The sequence below is a fragment of the Rana temporaria genome, chromosome 2, assembly GCF_905171775.1.
Source record: "Rana temporaria chromosome 2, aRanTem1.1, whole genome shotgun sequence".
In the NCBI taxonomy this organism is placed as follows: Eukaryota; Metazoa; Chordata; class Amphibia; order Anura; family Ranidae; genus Rana; species Rana temporaria.
The window spans coordinates 188,073,154-188,100,104 of NC_053490.1; the positions used below are offsets into that span (position 1 = coordinate 188,073,154).

The window sequence follows — 26,951 nt, forward strand, 5'->3', positions numbered from 1 at the left end:
CTAAGTTTCTCAGATGGCTGGGTATGCTGTATAGGGCCCCTAGGGCCAGGATCAGGGTGAACAATTTTCTCTCTGATTATTTTCTGCTCCAGAGGGGGACCAGACAGGGTTGCCCCCTGTCGCCTAGTCTGTTCGCCCTGGCCTTGGAGCCCCTTGCGGTCCTGGTCAGGGACTCGAGCCGAGTTGTTGGGCTTAGGGTTGCCCTCTGAAGGAGAAAATTTTGTTATACGCGGATGACACTCTACTGTACCTTCATGGTGCTGGGGACTCATTGTCGGCAGCCCTTGAATTATTTGATGTTTTTGGTAAGTTCTCTGGGATATGCATAAACTGGGCTAAGTCCTCCCTGTTTCCCTTGGACGTTGGAGCTGGGGAGTCAGCTCCCCAGACCCAGCTGCAGTGGGTTGAGGAGTTCACCTACTTGGGGGTCAGGATATCCAGAGATCTTCACTCCTTTCATCGCCTTAACTTGAAACCGGTTTTCAAGCGTCTTAAAGATCATTGTGCCCGTTGGTCCACTCTTCCGCTTAATCTGCTGGGACGCATTAACATGTTGAAAATGATATATTTGCCAAAATTCACGTACATATTTAGGAATTTTCCAGTTTGGATCTCCCCCTCATTTTTTAGGGAATTGGATAGCTGCATTGGCTCTTTTCTGTGGAAAGGGTCGACCCCTCGATTGGCTAAATCGACTCTCCAGCTGCCTCTCAGCTCTGGGGGATTGGCTCTCCCAAATTTCCTTGTGTACTATTGGGCGGCTATACTGGTCACTGTGCGCTGGTGGTTCCAGCAGTCTAGGGCCAATGCGGCTGTTTGCCTTGAGGCGGCTATAGTAGGATCTCTTACTGAACTTAGTAACCTGGCGTACAGAGGGGCCTCGGCGTACCCTTCGTTACCAGCCCCCTCCAAGACCACATTGCGGGTGTGGGGGACGGCCAGGCGCCGGTTCACGTCTCCGGACCGTTGGTCTCCCTTAACTCTGTTGTGGGGAAACCCTTCCCTGGGGCAATTTAGATCTATCCCCGATCCACACCTTTGGGCCAAATATGGAGTTAAGCTGCTGAGGGACATTGCCTCTGAGGGAGCTCTGCTCCCCTTTAGGGAGATGGCGAGCAGGTATGGCCTGCCGGGCTGGATGCTCTTCCGCTACTTCCAACTGAGGCATGCTTTCAGGGCCCAGTTTGGGGCCCCTGTTGTCCTGGGTTTGGATTTGGTGGAGGATCTCTTGGCCCAGAACACCCTGGCTAAACCCAGAGGCTGCATGGAATATTTCCCCAACGTTCTCCTAACTGCCCGCGATGCCAATCTCCCGAAGCCACCTACATCCATATGTTCTGGGCCTGCCCCAAGCTCTCTGACTTTTGGTCCGCCGTCTTTGACTTTATTAATGTTAGAATGCAGTTAGATGTTCCAGTGGCCCTGGGCCTCTTGGGGATACAGGATGATGACCAGAGACCTCAATTTACTACGACCCTGTTATCAATGTTGCTCTTTTACGCAAAAAAGGTAATTCTGTTTAAATGGAACTATAGGGCGCCCCCCACGGTGGGAGCGTGGATGGACTTAATTAATGCTGCCTTGCCTCTCTACAAAATCACATACATTAATAGAGGTTGCCCGTTAAAATATGAGTGGGTGTGGGGCCCTTGGATTAATCCCATGTAGATTGTATTCAGGTAAGGCTGCCCCATTGTGTGCTGGCGGGCGTGGGCCTCCTTCCTCCCGTCCTCCCCTTCCCCTCACTTCCCTTCCCCTCCCGCCTCCTCTTCCCCCTTCCTTCCCTGATCATGGTTCACTCATTTAAATTCCTTCTGTTTTGATGTTGCTGCCTCCCTGGTTTTATATACCCTGCTACTTATATTACTGGGCTTGCCCCCTATCTCATGTTCTGTATGGAAGATGTACCCTGCTTTCTTGTTTTTTTGATGCTTGTCATGTGTCTTGTACCTTCGTTGACTCAATAAAGACCAACCTTGTTTGTTAAAAAAAGATTGTAACGAAATGTTCCACACTCCACTTGAGTGCTTTCATCATATGCCGCTTCCCCCAAGTCTGAATATAGATATCAGATATTCCAACCGCTGACAACAACACAAGACAATACTCGTTTGGTTGTTGAACAAGAACTGTTTTATTTTGACACACAAATATATACAGCAGGCTGACAATACAAACTGTAACCAGAAACCTAATTAACATGAGCTAGTTTACTAATCATTTACCCAGACTAGGTGACTCAGAGATATGACCTTTTAGGGTAGACTTGACGTCTCCTAGCTCACCGACTATACAATACACATTATCATAAATATCAACACAGAACTTCTTCATACAATAGCAGTGTTAATTAGCACAAACAACGGGTGAAAGACTCCTAGAAGCCACACTAGTAGACAACAGGAGACCCTGGGCATTCCAGATCTCATTAATCAGCATTCCTTTCACACTCATCTACTATATGAGTCCCACACCGGAAGATGCTATCATGGCCTCCTTAATAATGTCTTTTTGCATTACATAACAAGAATATCTTCCTAAATGCTTGTAGCTCCCTCAAATGCCAGGGCCCACAGTCGGTGGGTACGAGGCTAGCATTCAGTCCCCTCCAAAAGCCTCTGTCCCGGTGAGTCTGTCACAAAGATTATTTACTATGCTTCAGTTTATAAATGAACAAGTCTGTGTATAACTAGAGGCTCCTGCTCATTCATTCTGCAGTGCAGTTGAGGCTGCAGAGACAGGAACTGAGGAATGTTTTTAGTCTTTCTCTCTGTCTCAAAAGTGAGATCAGGGGTCTGTTTAGACCCTTAATAGTTCACCAAAGCCCCCACAAAAAGTATTGTATAAAATATAAAAAAAAAATCACATTTCAAATATGTTTTTGATACCCGCCAACCACCACCCCTTAAGTTGCAATAGGCAGCGGACAGAGGTGTTTATATGCTGTTGCGATGCTTAACGCCTGCAGCAAAAGTGATCAAACTTGAAGAAATCAGTGGGGAGTAAAGGCGCCAAACGTTACACATTCAGGTCAATGGGAAAGTGCCTCAAACGCCCCACAACCGCGTGCAATGCACTCACTTGCAGCACTTTTGTCTGTAAAAATAGGGTTAAAACAGGTGGTGAGGAGGTGTTGCATCGCTTTCTCACCACCTGTCAGGAGCCTATGGAGCACGATCTGAACGCAGGCTTCAGAGGCAAGGGAGATTCAGAGGCAAGGGAGATTTAGACGCATGTCTAAGGGCTTGTTCACATCTGCAGTGATCTGTAGGTCTCTGCTAGAAACACAGAAAACACTTGTTTTCTATGTCTCTCGTTCACACCAAAATGCAGGTGTGATGTCCCATGCGGAGGGGTGCGGGATAATGCCGCATGTTAGCATTTTTTCCTCACAGCTCCACACTGGAACGCAGGAAAAACTGACAGCCCCGCTCTGCATGACCCCATGGGACAGGAAGTGGGAGAGAAAGCAGAGCAGTGCTCTGTGACTTTATTGCCCACCTCCTTTTATCACGTTAGATCCTGGCTGGGATAATGCTGCCACTCAGGAATATCTGATGCAAGGGAGAATATTGCCAGGCACTGATGGTGGGGGACAGAATAGTGACACAGTTGAAGAACAAAGAATGTTGGGGAGAAAATGGCAGATATAACTAATAGTGGGGGACAGAATGGCGGCACAGATGAGAATGACAGAATGTCAGGGGACAGAATGATGGCACAGATGAGAACAACAGAATGGCAGGGGACACTGATGGTGGGGGACAGAATGATGGTACAGATGAGAACAACAGAATGGCAGGGGACACTGATGGTGGGGGACAGAATGGTGGCACAGATGAGGACAACAGAATGGTGGGCACAGATGAAGAGGAAAGAATGTTGGGCACTGATGAGATGGACAGAATGGTGGGTACTGATGACAGAATGAGTACACAGGATGTGATGTCAGTCTATGCATAAAACAGACAAGCATGAAAACTGATGTCAACGTGCATGAAAACTGATGTGAAATTGATGCAAACTTGTGTCTCTGCAAGTGAAATCTGTGCATTTTCCCCATCAGTTTTTATTCATGTACTGTATGGTGTGAACGAACCATTATTTTCCCGGCATGCTAGGAATGCTAACTGTCATATTTAGTTGTGCACTGAACCAAACTGTCAAACCATCAAATAGCCGGTGTCATAACTGATCACGTGCAGCACCATGACAGTTGCAGATCAAGATCAAATAGAAACTAAGGGCCAGATTCTCAAACGAGATACGACGGCGTATCTCCAGATACGCTGTCGTATCTCTGAGTTGCGCGGTTGTATCTATGCACCTGATTCTTAGAATCAGTTACGCATAGATTTCCCATAGATCCGACTGGCGTAACTGTGTTACACAGTCGTATCGTAACTGCATATTTACGCTGGCCGCTAGGTGGCGCTTCCGTCGAATTCCGCGTCGAGTATGCAAATTGGCTAGATACGCGAATTCACGAACGTAGGCCCGGCCGACGCAGTACATTTACGCCGTTTACGTTAGGCTTTTCCCGGCGTATAGTTACCCCTGCTATATGGTGGCGTAAGTGCGGCGCACCAATGTTAAGTATGGCCGTCGTTCTTGCGTAAGTTGTCCGTGAATGGGGCGGGACGTCATTTACATACACGTCAAAACCAATACGTCTTTGCAGCGTACTTTGACGCAAAGCATACTGGGATATTTCACGGATGGCGCATGCGCTGTAAGTGCAAAACGTCAATCACGTCGGGTCACAGCACATTAACATAAAAAACGCCCCCCTGTTCAACATTTGAATTAGGCAGGCTTACGCCGGCCGATTTACGCTACGCCGCCGCAACTTACGGAGCAAGTGCTTTGAGAATACAGCACTTGCCCGTCTAAGTTGCGGAGGCGTAACGTAAATCAGATACGTTACGCCACAGCAAAGATACGCCGTTCTAAGAGAATCTGGCCCTAAGATGGCAGATTCCTTGGCTGAAAAGAATAGAAGATTCAAGTACAGCTATGGTCTCTCATTTTAAAAAAATGCCACAGCACTTAATTATAAATGCATTTGCACTCACACTTTTCTGCAAGTCCCCTTGCAAAGTCCAATAAAGTCTACCTAATGCAGCTTTCTGTGGTGATAACAATGCTGCACTGTTCCTGAGTTTAGAGCAGCATTCCACTATATAGGATGTTGCAGGGAGTCTATCTATCAGCATTGTCACTGCTGATTCACAAGCCTGTGGCTATTTGCCAATCCTGCCCACTGCTTTCTGTGTTGACAGCACTGCCTCTGTTGCCAAAACCCTCCCACTGTGAGCCGTAGTGTCTGGAATAGGAAAGAGCAAGAGGCAAAAATTAAGGAGGATTTGGCTCAATCAGGAGAGGTACAGTCAGTTTACTATGAGGCTTGTGCATCACAGAATAACTGGATTTGTTACTTGTTTAGACTGTCATACCAGAGCCTTTGGTTGTACTTTTAGAACTGTATATATTTTTTTTGTTTGTTTTACTGATTATTTTTCTAATATTTATATCTGTTTATATTTGTTTTAGCCATAATTGTGGAAAACTTCTCTTTGTTCTACTCCACTGAAGAAGACCAACTACTAAGTCCTAATGATCTTAGACATTATCAAATTATATGGAACATGGTAGATGACAAAAGAGAGGTATGGTTTTTAGCAAATAGGTTTTCTTATCTTGCCTATAAAAATTGCACCAGAGCGTGACCTGTTGTCCAAAAGATCCAATTGCAACATTAAAGTCAAATAAAAAATCCAGGTGCTATGAGCAGTCACTCTAGTTTTACGGACCAGATTTCATAAATACGTCCTATCAGTTTTGTTTATCGGAGAAAGATTAATTCCTTGAAATGTTTGAAAATAATAATTCTGCTTTCAGTGGCAAATCTTTCTGGCTTTGGTTTTGAGCTAAAATCTAACCTAAGAAAAAACACATGAATGTATCCTACTGATGGTTCCGGAGCTACTGAACTGGTTTTACTACCATTCTATTATTCTCCTAAATGACAAAGAAAAAACATACTTTCATACTGCTAAGTACCATATTTTCCGGCGTATAAGATGACCTTTTGTACTTAAAAATATCGCCCAAAAGTCGGGGGTTGTCTTATAAGGTGGATGCAGAGTCAGTCAGACTGCGGGCGTCCATTGTTCAAATACCGCGCCGCCTCCTCGTCCTGTTCCGTGATAGGCAGAACACTCAGTTTCCCAGCAGAGCCTCTGTTCAGTGTTCCGCCTACCACAGAGGTCCTCTCATCCTCGGCCTCGGACGAGGGACCTCTGTGATAGGCGGAACACCGAACACAGGCTCTGCTGGGAAACTGAGTGTTCTGCCTATCACGGAACAGGACGAGGAGGCGGCTCGGCTTTTGAACAATGAACGCCTGAAGTCTGACTGACTCTGCATACAGGGATAAGGTCTGGAGTTTGGCACAGTGAGGTATGCAATGGGCACAGTGAGGTATGCAATGGGCACAGTGAGGTATGCAATGAGCACAGTGAGGTGTGTCGGAAGGGGGTCGTCTTATACGGCGAGTATATCCCAAAACCAACCTTTTAGCTGGAAAATTAGGGGGTCGTCTTATACGCCCAGTCACCTTATACGCCGGAAAATACAGTAATATTACAAATGACATCATCAGCAGGACAATCCTTCGGTTCAATACAAATGTTGCTTTGGTACCCCTCAGTGAAATAAAAAAAATGTTGCTCATTTGCAGTGAGGAGGTTGAGAGGTCATCTCTCTTTAATACGCTCCTCCAACTTTGCCACTGAAATTGTTGGTCAAAAACTGGTATTTTGCATTATACAGTATATTATGATTTGTCCATACCGAAATGGGACAGTTGTTCCAGTAAAACTGTCCAAGAGAGGATTTCCCTTGTTTTGGAAAGATTACTTCTTACTTCCATTTGGTTCTCCAGGACAAAAAGTAAGGTAGTTCTCCCCACTAGGACACAGATTGCAATAAAGAAGTCCAATAAATCCAACACCTCCATGCACACCTCTCATGTGCTGGGCTGCACAACAATAGGCTTAATCATAGAGTATAAGGAGGTTGGAGGGGGGGCATTTATCAACTGTTCCACTGCTATGCAAACTCTTTAAATTACCATGCAACCTAAAGGTAAAGATAAAGCACTAATAGTGAGATAATATTGGGGTGTTTTATCATTTACAGAGGAGCTGCTATTTGCACTCCTGAAGCACAGAGTGGCACTGGTTGTCAAAACAAGGACCTGATCTCCCGAATTATAGTATTTTAGGGCCTGCCTTGTAACCTTGACAAGTTACTGTTTATAGAGATTTTAAAATATCCCAGAGTGGGGGAAAGTATTCATTAGAGTGACAATGTTTCATGCCTAAAGTATCTAAACCCAAGAACAAAAATGTAATTCTATGCAATTTACAGGTCCTTAGATGTGGCAGCTGCATTCGTTTTTTAGTTTATTTTATTTATTTACACCAGGTGGCCCTGTCAGTAGCAAATTTATTGTCCTAGGGTGACAACCCCCAGGACAGTAGTACAGAACACCTTCCCCTTTCTTCTTCTCTAAAACAGAGGGGAGATGTGTTCTGTAGTACACAGGGATAGCTGGGAACAATACTGACAATAACAGTGCAGCACAAGCATAGAGCTGCCTGCATAAGCTCCCTAGATTTTTGATAGGATCAAGAGGTATTTTTTGCACTTAACAGAAAATGTTCAACTGTATATTTAACAGACATAAACAGACCAAACAATTTAAATTATTTGGGTTTACATATACTATAATACCTTTTGAGGTAAGATATCAATCGGTAACACTGGAAATATATTGTTTTTGCCGGTTTAAGGATTTGCACTGTTAAAAGCAACAGTAAAGGACACCCACTGTGGTTGCAGACAGGCAGATGAGCTGGCAATATAATGTGCAAAATTGGCTGCTTTTTGATATAATTACAGCATATGCATACAAACAAGGGCCCGGATTCAGAGAGCAATTGCGCCTGCGTAACCATAGTTACGCAGCACAATTGCTGACTTGCTCCGGCGTTACGAATGCTCCTGATTCAGGAACATCGTAACGCCGACTGCAGCCTAAAATCTGCGTGGCATAAGGCTCTTATGCCACGCAGATTTTAGGCTGCATTCTTGCGATGATCGCTAGGGGGCGCTCCCATTGTGCTCAGTGTATAGTATGCAAATTGCATACTAACACCGATTCACAATGTTGCGCGGGCCCTGCGTACGCAAGTTACGGAGTTTCCGTACGGCGTCTTTAGCGTAAGGCTGCCCCTTCTAATAGTAGGGGCAGCCAATGCTAAAGTATACCCGCCATTCCCGCGTCGTGAAATTTTAATTTCACGTCGTTTGCGTAAGTGATTCGTGAATGGCGCTGGATGCCATTCACGTTCACTTTGAAGCAAATGACGTCCTTGCGACGTCATTTGCCGCAATGCACGTCGGGAAAGTTTCCCGACGGCGCATGCGCTTTACGATCGGCGCGGGAACGCGCCTAATTTAAATGATTCCCGCCCCCTGCGGGATCATTTAAATTGCGCGCGCTTACGCCGGGCAATTTTGCCGGCGCTCCCTCGCAATTTACGGAGCTACTGCTCCGTGAATCGAGGGCAGCGGCGCAAATTTGCGGGGGCGCAGGGCAAAATCGTTGCCCTGTGCCTCCGTAATTTATGCGCAAATCTTACTGAATCCGGGCCAAGGCTTTTAAATCGAAAGCACATGCTGATATGATTTCTTACATCAAGATGAGCCATTTTACAATTGAAAAATTATTCTTTAAAAAAAAATAAGTCTGCTTTGAATAGATGCCCCAAAGACACCCTTCTCCAGCTTCAGGAAAATAAAAAAGCTTGCATGGTCTGCTGCCATAGACTGCATTGTATTCTGTTTAAAGACCAAGCACAAGTCCTGGCAAGTGGACAGGGTATATATAGTGAAGAACAATAAAAGCACCTGTTTGTACCATGGTACATGTTCTAAATGCTGTTATTCTCTATGGTCACACTGATGCATTTGCCTCTGTGCAACAGAGTAGAACATAGGCTGTGGCAGCTCTGAACAGGCCATGCAGCTAAAATGTATCGACAATAGGATTTGTGATCGCAGCAAAGCACAGCAAATTGGACAGGATCCTTTCATACAAGCATCATCAGTTGAGTCAGTTTAATTTTTTTAATTAAAGGTGAACATAAGTATAAACAAAGAATATGCTTTTTGTCTAAAAACAAACTTAAAGTGGTTGTTAAGCCACGGTAACTTGTATACACCATTAGCACTGCCTCTTATTGTAGTATTCCCCTCTGTGTGTGATTTATAGAAATAAATGCTGCAAATACCTAATTTCCCTGCCGAAATTCCGATTACATGACTGTCCAGCTCTCTTCTTTCCTCCTCTGAGAGATGCAGCGGGCGGGGCTGAGATTCCTCTGCTGATGTCAGTCTGGAGGGGAGCAGGAGAGAGCTGGCTGGTCATGTGATCGCAATCTTGTCTCTTAAATGAGGTATTTACAGCATTTATATTTATAAATCATTCACAGAGAGGAATACTGCAATAGGAGGCAGTGTTGATGGTGTATACAGGTTAGTGTTATGAGAGCAGCAGGAAGGGGGAGGTGCGGCTCAAACACAGACAGAGAGGGGAGGGGGAGGAGGACACAGGAGCAGAGAGGTTAAGAGATAGCAGGCTGCTGATAACACATGCACGTAAACTGACCACGGTGTCTGGTCTCAACAGCCATGATACACCATGGTCAGTTTACAGAGGGGTGGGAAGAAACTGGCAGGCTCTCCCAGGTGTTTTAGGTGTTACAGGGGGCCAAATGACACAGGACAAGCACTGTGTCATATACCATGCTTTAAAGGAGCTGGATCCATTTTCCTTTTTTTGGGGTTAACAAACACTTTAAACAGAAGGGAAGTAAATGGACGACCTAAATTTACATCTGTTTATGTCTATGAAAAGAGAAAAAGACACAAGCAGACTTGTATGTAAGTCGATGTAAACAGGCGTAGAATAAATTTTCAAAAATGATGCTTGCATTATATTAAACATTAAAATCTGTTTGCCCATAAATTTTACAATGTGGCGCGATCTGAATCTGTCTGAAAAACTGACACAGTGATCCAAACTGAACCACGTACCATGTTGTCTTTGCATACCTTTGACTTTCAAAAGCTGACTTCTACTTTCCCCCGACACCACCTATTGATGATTAAGCTCATCCATCTTGGTGATGGCCACTAAGAAGGTCAAGGAGATGGATGGACAGGCCAGTTATCAATACTGCTATGAAATGGCAGCATTTGCATATCAGAAACAACTTTATTAGTACATGTCCAATTTTAAAGGTACTGTATCAATATGTATTGCAATCCTATAAGGTAGAGTGTGTGTACGCTGTAACAAAAGTGCACTTATTTAGTAATTACAAGGTCTATGTGATAAACTGGTCTATACTGAGGTACTGTAAATAATTACATAAATCTTAAATGGCTGAATGCTATAATTTCCTGTTGTATGTATTGGCAGGGTGTCATTCCAGCATTCCGTGTGAAGTTCCTCTTGAGACTACTACGTGGCCGCCTAGAAGTGGACTTGGATAAAGACAAGCTTCTATTTAAGCACATGTGCTATGAAATGGAACGGTTACATAGCGGTGGTGATGTGACTTTTCATGATGTGCTCAGGTAATTCTGATTATTTACTGTAATAAATGGGACCATAGTGTGTACCAAAATTACAATTATCAATCCACATAGTTACCCACCACCACTCAACTGTCTTCTGTTTTTGTCTGCCCCTGAGGCCTACATGAAGAGGCTTCAGATAGTCCAACTACCACTCATGTTATTAGAAGACATTGCAGACACGGACAAAGCTCACAGTAAAGAACTTATCCAAAGTTTAGACCTCAGGCCACCTTTGCAGAGACAGGTTCAGCTGGAATCACAATTTTCCCACTGTTGCCAAAAAAGCAATGCTTTCTTTGCAGACTAGATTTTCAAAAAATATGTTTGCATCATATTAAACATATTACAATGTATATGCAAAATCATGCTACTTTATTTACTCCATTATTATTACTATTATTATTATTACAGGTACTTATAATGCGCCATTCATTTACGCAGCGCTTCACATACACTCTGTCTATTCACAACAGTCTCTGCCCTCAAGGAGCTTACAATCTACACATAAAGGGCCAATTTAGAGAGGAGTCAATTAACCCACAAACACGTTTTTGGATAGTGGGAGGAAATTGGAAAACCTGGAGGAAAGCCAAGCAGGCATAGGGAAAACATGCAGTTTCCAGTCATGCAGTGCCATGGTTGGGATGCTACACCCATCATCTAATGGGCTCCACCCACCCCAATCTGCTGTTTAAAATGGTAAAAAAGATTGTGAGTAACCTTGAGTGATCAGCTATTTGTGTTTTTCCTAAAGCATGCTGTCATACAGATCTGTGGACATCAGGAAGAGCCTTCAGCTGGAGGAATTGCTGGCAAGGGAACAACTGGAGTATACCATAGAAGAAGAAGTGGCTAAGCAAACCATACGTATGTGGCTCAAAAAATGCCTCAAACGTATACGAGCGGTAAGTAAGTTTGATACCCTGACAAATGATTGCTAAAGTGTGCATGATATTATAATTACATTATTTAGAGTTTATCATTTATTCGATAGCCTAATTACTGATGAAATGTATTGTTTTCCTGAAATATTGTAGTGTTACCTTGTTTTCTCGCTTCTAACTGCAACAGAGTTCACTTTTATTTTGAGGACCTACACCAGAGCAGTGAGATACTAAACACACTCTAATATGCTAAATTCACATCTATGTGGGTGCAGGATGGCATGTAAATTGTACATTTATCTGTGTCTCCTGCAAAAACGCGCTGTGTACTAGCCTGAAACCAAAGCAGTAAGTCTGGTTTCTCTCTGATCTCTCCTCTTTCTGCTATTTGCATGACTCATGCCTACATTGTGAAAAAATTTATAGGGACACTTTTTTGTATGTAGACGGAGTCCTGTTATATTTATGGTGTGGGGCATTCATTTGTAGGCGTGACTTGTGGGGGGGGGGGGAGAAAAATATGGCACGTGAAGCGCGCCATGGTGAAAAATGGATGTGGTGTAAACTAAATGTTGGGGCGTGGCTTAAAGGGGCGTGGCTCAAAGGGGCGTGGTTTGAGTCTGAGATGAACGAGGGATGGAGGGAGAGAGAGAAAGAAATAGATAGGAAGGGAAGGAGAGAGAAGAAAGGAAGGAAAGAAAGAGGGATGGAGAGAAGGACAGCAGGACCAGATCCTATACCACAATAGCAATATGTTTTCCAGAAAGTTTAACAATCAGCAGATAAGGATACTCCAAACACCTGGTGTTAGCGCTCCAAACATCATGACGCCATGGTTGGTATGGTGTCAGAATGATTGAAGCACATTATTTATTTATATTATTACATTGTAATATAAAATGAAATCGTTCAACTCACCTTAATGCAGAATCAGTGGGAGCCCTAAATGTGTCACTTGCCACGTCTCCTGCCACCAGATGCCATTGGGTGTTCTCCAGCAGAGTACCTCCTTACACCAGGCATTCCCAGTAGAGTCCCTCCTTACACCACGTGTCCCAGCAGAGTCCCTCCTTTCATCAGTCGCCCCCAGTGGAGTCCTTCCTTACATCAGTCGCCCCCAGTGGAGTCCCTCCTTACATCAGTCGCCCCCAGTGGAGTCCCTCCTTACATCAGTCGCCCCCAGTGGAGTCCCTCCTTACATCAGTCGCCCCCAGTGGAGTCCCTCCTTACTTCAGTCGCCCCCAGTGGAGTCCCTCCTTACATCAGGCGCCTCCAGCAGAGTCCCTCCTTACATCAGGTGCACTCAGCAGAGTCCCTCATTACATCAGGTGTCCCTCCTTACATCAGGTGTCCCCAGCAGAGTCCCTTATTACATCATCCACACCCCGGTAGCGACGCCACTGGTGATTTGGTCTCCATGCCATTTACAGAAGACCAGCTTGTGGAGGCCAAAGGAAAGAACCAATAGGCGAAGCCTGGGTTTTGCCTCTTGTTTCTTCCTTATGATAGCTGGTCTTCTGTAAAATAGCGACCGGAGGAGACAATTGACCAGTGCCGGCTGCAGACCTTTAGTGGTGGCGGCGAAAAATCGGGAAAACGCAGATTTGCTAGGACATTTCCTGAGATACGGTAAAACCTGGACAAAGGTCTAAATACCGGGAATGTCCTGGGAAATTTGGGACAGTTGGGAACTATGCTAATAAATTACGCCTACACTTCACTAACCCCCCCCCCCCCAGCACACAGCAGATGAAACACAGACTCTGTTTTATGTATCTTTGTGCTTGTAATAAGGGGGGGTGTACTCTAGCTCTGTACTCTAGCTCTGCAGTGTGTGTGACATCAGATCCCCAGCTCCTGTTTTCTATTGCTGAGATGTGCTGTGTTTTGGAAGACTGTGGAGAAGAGAGAGCGCCATATAAACAGGTAGAACTTGTGTAGGAGGATTTGTTTAACCTCTGTGTATCTCCTGAGACAAGTCACTTCCCTGGGTATACAGTGTGTAAGGGTTTACATCTACGATATATACTGTATGTAAGCATTTGTTTTCAATACTTCACATCAGAGCAGGAATTTATGTATGTATTCTTACAGGTTTACTATTGGGTTACTAACCTTTAGACACCAATAACTAGACATTGTTTTAGGTTTTACAAAAACAAAACCCCTCTTACATATAATGTAGTGTCTATACTTTATGGAGTTAATCAAATTATATTCAAAGGTGGTATATGAAAGAATTGTTAACTTCAGTTGCATTGTGTGTCCTGCTAATTTCCTCAGAAACAACAACAGTCCTGCAGCATCATTCACAGCCTTCGAGAGAGTCAGCAGCAAGAGCTTAGTCGGTTCCTGAATCCTCCCAGTATTGAGACAACACAGCCCAGTGATGATATGAATCTAAATAACCAGGATAATGCACAACCAGAGGTATTATCTTCTACTCATGTCTTCTAAAGATGGCCATACGTATGCAGATTTCCCCCCATGAATAACAAACAGGGAGACATCTTCTAGTCTTTCAACATGCTAGTACCGGTAATTGCTACTATGCATCTTGGGACTTGGGTCAGTTACTACTTTTTGTGCTCTCAAAATGGAAGGATTGAAAGTGTTTTTCTTCCTCTAGAATAGTTCTGTTTGATGCCACTCTGCCCACAATATGTTTGTAATCAATACAGGATTGAAATAGATTTACCAACCCACGCTGCCTTTCAGTGAATAGTTTAAGGCCTCCTTCACATGGATGATCATATGCATACAGCAGATCCCAGCAGCAACAGATTTTAGCAGATCTCAGGTGTATGTGAGCAAAATAATGACAGGTTGAGAGGAGCTGTTCACATGTATCCACACATCTAATGGTTACCTGTGGTTAGGGGATAAATGAGTGACCCTGGACGTTTAAGTATAATTGCTGTAAAACTCAGTGCATTTTTTAGACCGAAAATTGATTTCTTAAGCTCTATTGAAAATCGTCATTGAGCTTATTGTTACTGGCACCCTGCCATTTCCTTATAAAACGTTTTGTTGCTTAGTGTTTGAGTCTATTTGGAAGAACTTCAAAAAATTGATCTATCAAAAATTGGTGGACAAAAGAGAAACCACTTACTAGATTATTTGTGTAGTCTGGTTTTAGGTAGCTAGCAGAATCCTAATGTAATGTCATGTTTTCTTTATCAATGCCTAAGGGACACAGGAACAAGATTTGGTTTCTCTAAACTGATTGTTTATACTGCCCCCTACAGGAGGATTTGGACACTGACAAACAAAGGCCATTGGCCAGCCAAGAAACTCCTTCTGTGAAGAAAATAGTATAGGGAGCAGAGAATGGGGTGCCATACTGAAAATTTACCAGTATGTGACACACATTAGATTTACTCTTTTTGTCTGTAGGGTCAGCAGAGAACCATTCAATTACACCCCACCAGTAAACAGTTCAGCCTAAAACAACATGAAACAACATGAAATCCCTTTACACAGTTCAAAGTAGAGTGGGGTCGTTCATAATTAGCCATGATGAGCTGCAAAACATCTCCATGGTAATTGTGAGACTGGAAAACCAGATACATCATGATTAACCTCTACATGGTTAATTATGAGACTGGAAAACCAGATACCTTTTAATGAGTCTATAACAAAGCCCATTACCAGAACAAAAACCTAACGGGGGGTCACAAATGCTTAAGCCAGCAGTTAAGAGAAAAAACATTTCTAAGTCTGGTGTTTTCATATGTGACTTGCAAAGAAATTTAGCAGCTCTGCAATTGGGGTCTGGCAAGATCTGACCTAGAATGTCCTTTTATACAATACAGCTCTCAAAATACACATAATTCATAAATCCTGCTATGATAGTTTTACATTAATAATAACAGTAAATCAAATGTAGAAGAAAATACTGTACAATTGAAGATCAAACATTCATGGTCTATCATTCACAGGAGGCAAAGTAGACACATTTCATCTCGATAAAATGGTAATTTAAAGGGTCACTAAAGGAAAAAAAAATGTTTTGCTGAAATGACTGTTTACAGGGTATAGAGACATAATAGTTAACTGATTCCTTTTAAAAATAATTAAAAATAGATAAAAACCATCATATAATGTACCTGCAGTTTAGTTTAGTTTTTGCTGTTGTTTCCTGGTTCTCTGATGTACAGAGACAAAGAGCCTATATAGGGCAGTGATGCCTTGTAAAACGAAACTGGATTGGTGCTGACACACAGTAATCACACCTCCTTGATTAGTCACCACAGTGAGAAATCTCCCAGTACTGTGGTGATCAGGAAACAGACAACCAGGAAGTGTCCAGAACAGAGGGGAATTACAGCAACATCAAAGCAAAAACTAACAATGAGGACATGAAACCAAGACTGCAGTAAGGTAAAGGAAGCTATTTAGCTAAAAAAAAAATTCCTTTTGTGACCCTTTAATGCTGCACAATTAAATATGTATTATTAGCCTGTAGCATAAAATAAAAATATAACTGCATTTACAAAACTGACATTTTGGATGGGTCTTCTAGAATCATAAATGGTTTAGCACTCCTACTCCTCAGCCCCTGCTCAGACTCTTTGGTTGGTCATGTTATTTCTGCAAATGCTCTCCTTAGGGGTCACAAAAAGCTATTGCAACTGAAGAGTGAGAGCTTTTCTTTTTCATCGAAACAACACACTCATGCTGAGATTCATTCTGAGAGCCAATGTCTCTGATACACCAGATCAGGCTTATGCTACATTGAACTAGACTGTGCCTGAGCTAAAAAACGGGAAAACCTAAGTACTTTTCATTTTTATTTTCATTTATTTTACTGTTATTATTATCATCTTTTCTGTAATATTTTTTTCTGTATATACTGTATCTTGTTTGCACCATTTTTGTCTTTCTTAATAGTTTCTTTAAATAATTTAGGTCTTATCTCTAATGTCATAGACCAGAACTTAAGGAATCCTACTATATTGTAATCCCTGTTGTATCCCTGTCTGGCATGACAGAATGTATTACAGACATTTCTTAATAGTCAGAATTATTACAGTAGATACTGTGAAAGGTGTGTGTCTCTATTAAACACATGGCAACATCTGATGTGTATGTAAACGGTTAACTGCAGAGTAACAGGGGTCCATTGTCTCTTATTGGTGACGGCAACAGTTTAGTGATCCGGCATTCATCACATTTTCATGGCAGCCGCTGTAATCCTACACTGCTGTTTCCACACCACCACTATGTTTGAGCTTTTTGTTTATATCCCAGGATATTTTTTTTTCAATCAAGACATGCTACATGCTATTCATGCTACTGAGCTGGGCTTTGTATGCAGCTGTCCTGATAGGGTTTCCACACTGATTCCTTGGAGACTGTACCCAGAAACCCATGAACCAATGGTTGCGGGGCCTGTTTGTTATGTGACTTTTGGGTAGCTCAGTCTTTGTTGCTTCCCAGACCTTTAGTACTGTGTAAGTTAGCTGCAGAGTGTTTTTCAGTTCCAAAGCCACGACACAGCCTCCTGTGTGATCCAGTATACTTGTTTTTACTTTTAATTAACAAACATGTCATGTTTGATATGTGCAATTGTTTTGCACAGAGCAGCCATGATCCTCTTCTTCTCGGGTTCCCAGCCACAGCTCCTGGCTCCTCCTCCCTGCCGAGTGCCCACCGTTGCAAGACACTTGTTAATGGGGAACTCATGTGGGCTCAATTTGCAAGCTGCGCTCTGTGTGTCCATGGACACACAGCGCTGCTCGACCCAGCTTTATACTCTCGCCTTACTAGCTGTGATTGACATCAGTGGGAATCAATGATTCCTGCTGCTGTCTCTGAGCCTATAATAAGGGAGAGAGCAGCGGTTCTCTTTCTATCTCCCTCTGCTTTCTCCCATCGCTGAATCGAAATTGGGCTCAGGTAAGTACAAAGGGGAACCGGGGGTGGACTGCACTCAGAAGGTTTTTTACATTAATGCAGATAGGTAGAAAAAACTTCAGCTTTAGAACCTCTTTAAGGATCTAGCTGACAGATGTTTGGAAGTCCTTTCTAAATCCTTGTTTTTGCAAGCTAGATTTCTATCTCTATCTCCACCTTGCTTCATGTTGTCCAATCTGTTTGTGTCTTGCCTCCATGCTGCTCTTACAGACTCTTAGAACCAATTAGTTATTACTTATGTGCCAAAACTGGAAACGTTTTAGAGCTTCAATCTTTTGACAGTTTCAAAATCAAAAGGGGCATTTGTCTCATGTTGAATCTGAAAGTCTTATTATCTTTATTCAAATCCAAAGGTTCCACATGTAATCCACTAAGTCTTTCATAACCTCCCTCCACCAGGAAGACTTTCTATCTCTGAATTACTGCATAAGAGTTCTGGTATAATGATAGCCTCCTTTGAAGCAGTTTTAATTTCCAATTCCCACTCCAGACCCCTTCAGCAAGTTTTTTCTTTCTTTGTGAGACAAATTGGTTCAGTTTCTGAACAAACTATCTCAGCTAAAACCAAAGACCAGATTGTCTCTGGCTTGGTGGCTCACAAATTCAACTCTGGAGTCAGGGAAATCCTTTCACCCTCTACCTTGGAACATGCTCATAATGGATGCCTGATGGTCTGAGGAGGAGCCCTAGACATCTTGTGAGCACAGAGGACTCAGACACAGGATATAGATGGGGGTCATTGGCCCAGGGGGTGTGGTACATAAACCTGATTATACTTCTGATTGACCCCTCATGGGCCTCTTCAGATCAACCTGACCTCCTATATTAAGGACCACCACCCTGCTTCACATTTACTGGATTTAATAGAATGGCTGTTGAAACCTAGTTCTTGACAGACAGGGACCTCTCTGATTCGGTAATTCAAATGCTGTTAAAGGCTAGGAAATCTTTCTCTTATATGATGTACAATTACACATGGAAGAGTTACTTTGCTTGGTGCAAGGAAAGAAGATTTTACCCCAGATCATATTCTGTATTAAGACTCTTAAACGTTCTGAAATCAGGTCTGGATCAGCAATTTTCCCTTGATTACCATCAAAGGACAAATCTCAGCCCCTAAAATCCTATTCCAACGTTTTACCAATTGAATGCACAACCCTCTGTTGCCAGCTTTGAGTGTAAGGTCATTTAGGCATGTCTTTGAGCTGCAGACTGCAGACCCATTTCTATTGTTTTTTTTGGTATGTAGGTCTGTTAGGCCCCGTAAACACGTCCGAGGAACTCGACGTGCCAAACACATCGAGTTCCTCGTCGAGTTCAGTGTGGAAGTCGCCGAGATCTCGGCGGGCCGACTTTCCTCATTGAACAACGAGGAAATATAGAACATGTTCTCTTTTCGGACCGACGAGTTCCTCGTCGGCTTCCTCGCTGAAAAGTGTACACACGACCGAGTTTCTCGGCAGAATCCAGCTCCGACCGAGTTTCTGGCTGAATTCTGCCGAGAAACTCGGTCGTGTGTACGGGGCCTATCTGTAGCCCAACCTTTAGTTGGAATGCTTTGGATGTCCCATCATTGCAGACACATGCTGGGTGTTTTTTTGTTTGCCAGTGTCCAAATCCTCCTATTGGCTGCTGTATAAACAATCGTCTCATAATAACTGACGACTGTGTCCCTTAATAAACGCTAAAAAATATGGCAAGTAGAAATATCCTGTTTTTATGGAGTTTAAATTCCTTAGTTGCCAAAAGTCCTGTTTGAAATTTTGAAATCTACTTCTGCCACATCCTGGTGGTTTAGCAATTAATTCTCATTGTCAATTCATCTGTTAAACGCATGGCCTTCTGCTCAAGTCTTCCTAAATCTTAGGTTTAGCAAAAAATAAAAACAGAAAAATCAGCACAAGGGACATATGGTAACTTATAGGTGCCTTGTCCTGAATCTGCTTTCAGTAAAAATCTTCATCTGTGACAGGGCAACAACTGCAGGTGTACATTTGGGTACAGTGTACTATCTCACCCAATAAAAGGAAGTGCCATTAAGCATCTTACTGGCAGAATAAATGGAAGATGCATATAAAAAGATTATATGAAATTTTAATGAATGGATTTAGACATTGTAGCAGAGCGTCCAAGAGAGAGTCGGGAAAAGTCTTGTTCGGGGTTTATACCATCTCCCAGGCTCCTCTCATACACATTCAGGGATCTCTTATCCATGATTCAGTTCGGATCTTGGTCCTCTCCCCCAGGCTAATTTAAGTTTTTGGCTCTACAGGATTACTCCTTCACAGTAAAACACAGGCCAGGTGTTGAGATGTGGAATTTAGATGCCCTGTACCGTGTTCACTCCTGTTGGGCCACAGGTCTTCCCACCCTGGGGTTAAAACAAGGGGGGAGGATATGTAGCAAAGCGTCCCAGAGAGAGTCAGGAAAAGTCCTGTTAAGAGTTTATAGACAATTTCTTTCACCGCTCCAGGTGAGTCTCGTAGATCATCAAGGGTAGTTTGAACCACCAGGGTGCCGGCAATGCTGATTGTAGCAAAAACGAAAAGAACTCTGGACAGCCGCACTCCAAAATGACTTAAAATAAAGTTGGTCTTTTAATGTAAAAAGTACATACAGGCACTGCAAACAACAGATACAGATTGGCCGACGCGTTTCACGCTGCAATTCAGCGCTTAGTCATGGCTAACATAGGTTCACACTAAAAATACATATATACCCATACCACCATCATGTGAGAAAACATTCGCCTATGGCGAGACTGGATCAATTAAACAATTAGATAGTTAATTGCATGCATATTAAAACCAATTTATATGGAACAGGTGATGTAGCATATCTTGCAATTAACATGTTAAAGTGAAGAAAAAAAGAAACAAAAACAAAATAAGACCATACATATGCCTAGGACATGTGAATAGACAAACCGCACCTATATATATCTTGGGGTCTCCAAATAGGCAAGATAACCATTGTAACTAGTGTATGACTCCACTTAGAGTTAATAAAAGTAATATAAAATAAAATAAAATAAAAATGAAAATAAAATAAATAAAATAGAGTTTCGTTTATTGTGTTTTGTGAAAGACACAACTATTATAAAAATATGTATGTAAACACTCCTGTGTGAAATAATGAGTATACCCATCGAACTATGTCCTGGGGGTGAATATTGAAGTGCTTCTAAATCTTTTATATTTTATTTTGTTTTTTATTTTTAATTTTTTATGTGTATCATATTTTCTAGACTATATTTGTCTTTTATTAAAAAAATTTTTTAGGTTTTTTAAAGGTTTTTTAGAATCAATTATCTAGTGTTTTACTATGTGTGTTATTCTAAACAAAGAATGAAAAATAAAGTGTTAAATGTAGAAGATTATCGTAATCGCAATTGCAATTAAAAAGATAAACTTCTGTGTATTAGTGTTAATACCAATATTTTAAATTTCATTGATATTCTTATATATAATATATCAACTGTGACTTAGTGTTGGTAAGCACATAGTGGAAGTCAAGATGTAATCCATCTATTTTATACGGTAAACCCGAGAAGATTGCCCCAGGTCATGTATATCAGACCAAAAAATGTGTACATATGGAGATTACTAATGTTAAAGCCTCTATGTGTCTAGTTACGAGTTAAAGACATAGTACTCTTATAGTGTGAAGATTAATTGTCGGGAGACAAATACAGGCTCTCCAATACAGAAATCAATATCTAGACCACAGAGGCATGACTCTCCAAAAGGCTATACCAATGTATATGGAGTAAATATCTTTCTCATGAACAGAAAATGAGTATAGAACAAGCTCAAAGAGTTTACCGTAAAAAACGAGAAGGAAAAGAACATCCCCTGTACATAAGGGTTAACAGTAATCTAATGGTTTAACATGATCATAACTAGGTCAAGATTGCGGTCTGGTGTATTGTGTCCATAATACACACAAAATTTGTGTGTATGGACATTAAGTCAACAGTGATATAACGCTGTGAGACACTATAAAAAATTGATATGTCATAGGGACCCTGATCATGACTCTCCAGAAGGCCGGAATGTAAAACCGTTAAGGGCAATGATGCTTGATGTGCATTATCCAGCATATGTGGAACTAAGCTGAAAAATAGATCATGGATTTAAGAAAAATGTGGTTACGATGTATGTTGTAGAGGAGGACACGTGGTCCCCAAAAAAAGAAAGAAAGAAAAAAGAAAAAAGAAGAAAAAGAAAAAAAGGGAAAAAAGAAAAAATGGTGATGGATATAATGTTCCGTAAAATTGGGCTTCAAAGAAGCACCGTTGGAACCGAAAGGGGGGGAGGGGGGGGGTTTAAATCTTTAGTATCAAGACACAAATGAGAAATGTTCCCATGTTGTGTGAAATGATATGAAATGAAATATGTGGAAATAAAGATTGAATGTCAATAAACAAAAATATGGTAGACAAAGCAACACAGACACTGCAATGATAACTATGTGTCTGGCCAGCTAGACTGAGTAAAAGTCCATAATAAGTGTATAAATTAAAATGAAATTGACATTCAAAATGAAATGGCCATTACTGTGAATACTCTAAACACAGATATGTGCCAATCCGTCCCCTCTCCCCTCCTAGCAGAACCCCTCTGCATCTCAAGACATTTAATAAGGAACCCGATTGATGATTGGTCTAAATAAAGGTGAAGTGCAGCAAAATGATGCATGTATATCAGACCCGCATGAAGACTGGTCCATCTGTGTTCCAATATGTACCTGTGTTGTGCAGTGTCATTGATACCGCACAACACATGTATTTTAGGCCTAGTGTGCTAAGGCAGTAATGTAAATAGATGAAGAACAGTCACTATGTGTGAAATAGTATGATATAGGCATGTAGAATGAGGAAAAAAGAAGAAGAAAAAAGGAAAAGAATAGATAATATATGATATAATATGACTAGAGGAATGTGGGAAGAATGAATTAGGAGGGGGCATGTGTCTCCACGAGAGGAGGGAATGAGACAAAGGCGGGGAAGGAAGGCGATGTTCAGTCATGATAATGAGAGACATCCCAGTCAAAGTTGAGTCCCCGCGGCTGTCTGCAGTCAAGATGGAAAATCCAAAAAACTTCCCGTTTACAGAGAAGCTTAAACTTATCTCCTCCTCTGGGTGGACACACTACCCTCTCCATACCCTGTATGGATAAGCTGGAAATATTTTTGTTGTGTAAATTATTCCAGTGTTTGGCCACGTTAGTGTTATGATTCTTCTCAATGTCGTATAAATGATCACTAAGTCTATCCCTTAATCTCCTTATAGTTCTTCCAACATACTGAACATGACAAATACTACACGAGATGACATAAACTACAAATTTTGTGTTGCAGTTGACATACTGTTTAATTTTAAAATCTCTGCCATTGGAACATGACTGAACCGTGTTGCCAATGCCTATTAAAGGACAGTATCTGCACCCATGAGTGCCACATCTAAAAGTGCCAACAAAATCAAGCCATGTGGGGGAGGCAGATTGTGAGACGTATAGGCTGGGTGAAAGGACACCCCCTAAAGTGGGGGCTCTACGGCTTACTGATTTGATACCCTCAGACAGAATAGACGCATAAGTACTGTCACTATAAAGGACAGGTAGATACTTATTAACGATGTGTTTAATCTTATGGTACTCTGTACTGTAGGCTGTGGAAAAAAGGGGGGCAAATCTGTGAGCCGAAGATCCAGTCTGGATCTCCTTTACTCGTTTTTTGGCCAATAATGAATCTCTAGATATAGTGTTAACCCTACGTAGGGCGTTGTTAATGACAGTTGCTGAATAGCCTCTGTCCCTAAATCTAAGCGCCATTTGATCTGCCTCTTTTAGAAAATCATTGGGAGAAGTGCATAGCCTCTTCAAACGTAAAAACTGTCCATATGGGATGCTATTGATGGTATGTATCGGGTGGGATGAGTCAGCTCGCAGCAAAGCATTGCCTGCTGTACTTTTCCTGTAGAGTCCCGTGGAAATACTGCCATTGGCTCCTGTGAGCGTTACATCCAGGAACTCTATGGTGGTAGTTTGTAGATTACCCGTGAATTGCAGGTTCAGCTTGTTGTCATTGAGATATTTCAACCATTCGTTTAAATCTGCAAATTCATCAGATACGATAAGTAGCAGGTCGTCTATGTAACGACAATATAGAATAGTATCTAGGCGGCGGGGGCTGGTATCTCCAAATATGCGGGACTTTTCCCACCATCCCATGTACAAATTAGCCAGGGATGGTGAGAACTTGGCCCCCATCGAAGCCCCGCATCTCTGGAGGTAGCAGACCCCGTCAAACATAAAAAAATTATGTGTAAGCAGATAACGTAAGGCTGAAATAATGAACTCTTGTAGGGCAAGCGAATGGCAACCCGATTGCTGTAAAAAATAAGACACCGCCTGCAATCCCAGATGGTGTGGGATGCTGGAATAAAGGCTGCACACGTCAAAGCTCATCCACCTGTATCCGTGCCCCCAGGGAACCCCCGTTAACTTGCATAGAAGATGCTTGGTGTCCCTAAGGTACCCCGGGAGGACGGATACTAGTGGCTGCAGCTGGCCATCCACCCACTCACCGAGTCGCTCATTGAGCGATCCGATGCCGGCCACAATCGGTCTGCCGGTCAGGGGTGTAAACCCCTTGTGTACTTTGGGCAGATAATGAAAAACAGGTAAAATAGGATGTGGGGGAACAAAAAGTTTGCTGTCAGACTCTGAAAAGATACCGGCAGATACGCCCCTATCCAAGAGACAAATTAGATCTTGTGTGAACTTAGCAGTGGGATTACTGTTAAGGCATTCATATGTGGAAACGTCCAACAATTGTCTCATGGCCTCAGCCTTATACATACAAGAGTCCAGAACTACTACCGCACCCCCTTTGTCAGCATTTCTTATGACAATGTCCCGGTTAGAACTTAGTGCTGTCAAGGCTTCTCTCTCGGAGTGTGTCAAATTGGAGGGGTGCGGAACACCATGACATCTGTGTGCCAGGTGAGTAAGATCTCTCTCCACTAATTTTTGATATAAATCAAGCTCACTGCCCCTGGAACCCAGCGGATAGAACCGAGATAGTACATTAAAAGATATTGGGGTAGGGGCATCCGCAGGATCTAAAAGGCAGGGATCCGATTCTATAAGTAGATCAGTGAGATCTTGCAGACAACACACGTCTTTAAACAAAGTGGGAGAAGAGACTGACTCACCCGACTCCAGACTGTTAACCGATGCGGTGTCCTCTTCAGTAGATGAAAAAAAATGTTTCTTAAGCGTGAGCTTTCTGGCAAACTTGTTGACATCCAGGATAGTCCCAAATAAATTAAAATGATTAGAAGGGCAGAAGTTTAGACCCTTGGATAAAAGATGTAGTTCATCCGTGTTTAAATCTTTCTTAGAAATATTAATAACATTATCGGTCACTTCCTTCTGGTTCCTCGCAAGGCATATGGGGTGTGTGTGGTTTTTGTTCCTCTTGCCTCCCCTTCTGGTCTTTTTATGGTGGGTTTTCTTTTCTTGGTGTCTTTGTTCCCGTGAGGGTGTCCATCCGATTGTGGTTCCTGATCCGGCTGTGAGTTAAGGGTGGTATTGGGGCGATCTGGAGATGACTCTGACCCTGATGTGGCTAAGGTGTCATATGCCACATCGTTCTCAATGTCAGAAAAACTGACTTTCTTAATTCTGTTTTTCCGGGGACGTCTAGACTGGAAGGGAAACTGTGTGCGTGTGTAAACTTTATTGTTTTCATAGTCGGCACGATCTCTTAATTGCTTTCCCTTTTTCGTATCAATGACGAGTTTTTCCAGTTTATCCAGTCGCTTGTTCAACTTTCCATCCAGATCAGCAAAGTCGGGGTGTGTTTGCATGATTGTAAGCTCCTTTTGAACAGATGTTATTTCCTCTTGTAGTACGCTGACTTGCTCCAAGTTGGATTTAATAAGGATATTCATGAGGGTAAATGAACATTTGTTCAATGTGTCAGTCCACTCCTGTCTCAGTGTCTCATTGGATAACTCTGTGGTGGGGAACTTTTTAATGCGCAAACCCCGAGGTATTTGCTGTAGAGTAATATAATCCGAAAGAAAGTGAGTGTCCCAATACAATTTGATCTCCTTGGCCATGGACTGTTCCAAGCGTCTGAACATGGCCAGGAGGGACGTACCGTTATCTTGGCTGGGTGTCGAGGTGGTGTGGGTCCCCAATCGAAACGGATTTTCTGTTGAGGGTTTGAGGGTTCTGCTAAAAACTGCATCTGCATCTGATCATGTTAAACCATTAGATTACTGTTAACCCTTATGTACAGGGGATGTTCTTTTCCTTCTCGTTTTTTACGGTAAACTCTTTGAGCTTGTTCTATACTCATTTTCTGTTCATGAGAAAGATATTTACTCCATATACATTGGTATAGCCTTTTGGAGAGTCATGCCTCTGTGGTCTAGATATTGATTTCTGTATTGGAGAGCCTGTATTTGTCTCCCGACAATTAATCTTCACACTATAAGAGTACTATGTCTTTAACTCGTAACTAGACACATAGAGGCTTTAACATTAGTAATCTCCATATGTACACATTTTTTGGTCTGATATACATGACCTGGGGCAATCTTCTCGGGTTTACCGTATAAAATAGATGGATTACATCTTGACTTCCACTATGTGCTTACCAACACTAAGTCACAGTTGATATATTATATATAAGAATATCAATGAAATTTAAAATATTGGTATTAACACTAATACACAGAAGTTTATCTTTTTAATTGCAATTGCGATTACGATAATCTTCTACATTTAACACTTTATTTTTCATTCTTTGTTTAGAATAACACACATAGTAAAACACTAGATAATTGATTCTAAAAAACCTTTAAAAAACCTAAAAAAAATTTTTTAATAAAAGACAAATATAGTCTAGAAAATATGATACACATAAAAAATTAAAAATAAAAAACAAAATAAAATATAAAAGATTTAGAAGCACTTCAATATTCACCCCCAGGACATAGTTCGATGGGTATACTCATTATTTCACACAGGAGTGTTTACATACATATTTTTATAATAGTTGTGTCTTTCACAAAACACAATAAACGAAACTCTATTTTATTTATTTTATTTTCATTTTTATTTTATTTTATTTTATATTACTTTTATTAACTCTAAGTGGAGTCATACACTAGTTACAATGGTTATCTTGCCTATTTGGAGACCCCAAGATATATATAGGTGCGGTTTGTCTATTCACATGTCCTAGGCATATGTATGGTCTTATTTTGTTTTTGTTTCTTTTTTTCTTCACTTTAACATGTTAATTGCAAGATATGCTACATCACCTGTTCCATATAAATTGGTTTTAATATGCATGCAATTAACTATCTAATTGTTTAATTGATCCAGTCTCGCCATAGGCGAATGTTTTCT

The 26,951-nt window shown here is 41.9% G+C and overlaps 1 protein-coding gene across 1 annotated transcript in view; it reads left to right on the forward strand.

Moving 5' to 3' along the window:
• NALCN (sodium leak channel, non-selective) overlaps positions 1 to 26,951 on the forward strand; it is a 582,786-nt gene that overhangs the window by 551,719 nt on the left and 4,116 nt on the right. Inside the window, 4 exon segments of the mRNA XM_040336161.1 lie at positions 5,554 to 5,669; positions 10,556 to 10,713; positions 11,471 to 11,621; positions 13,884 to 14,030. Of these exon segments, the coding sequence (XP_040192095.1) occupies positions 5,554 to 5,669; positions 10,556 to 10,713; positions 11,471 to 11,621; positions 13,884 to 14,030 (572 nt within the window).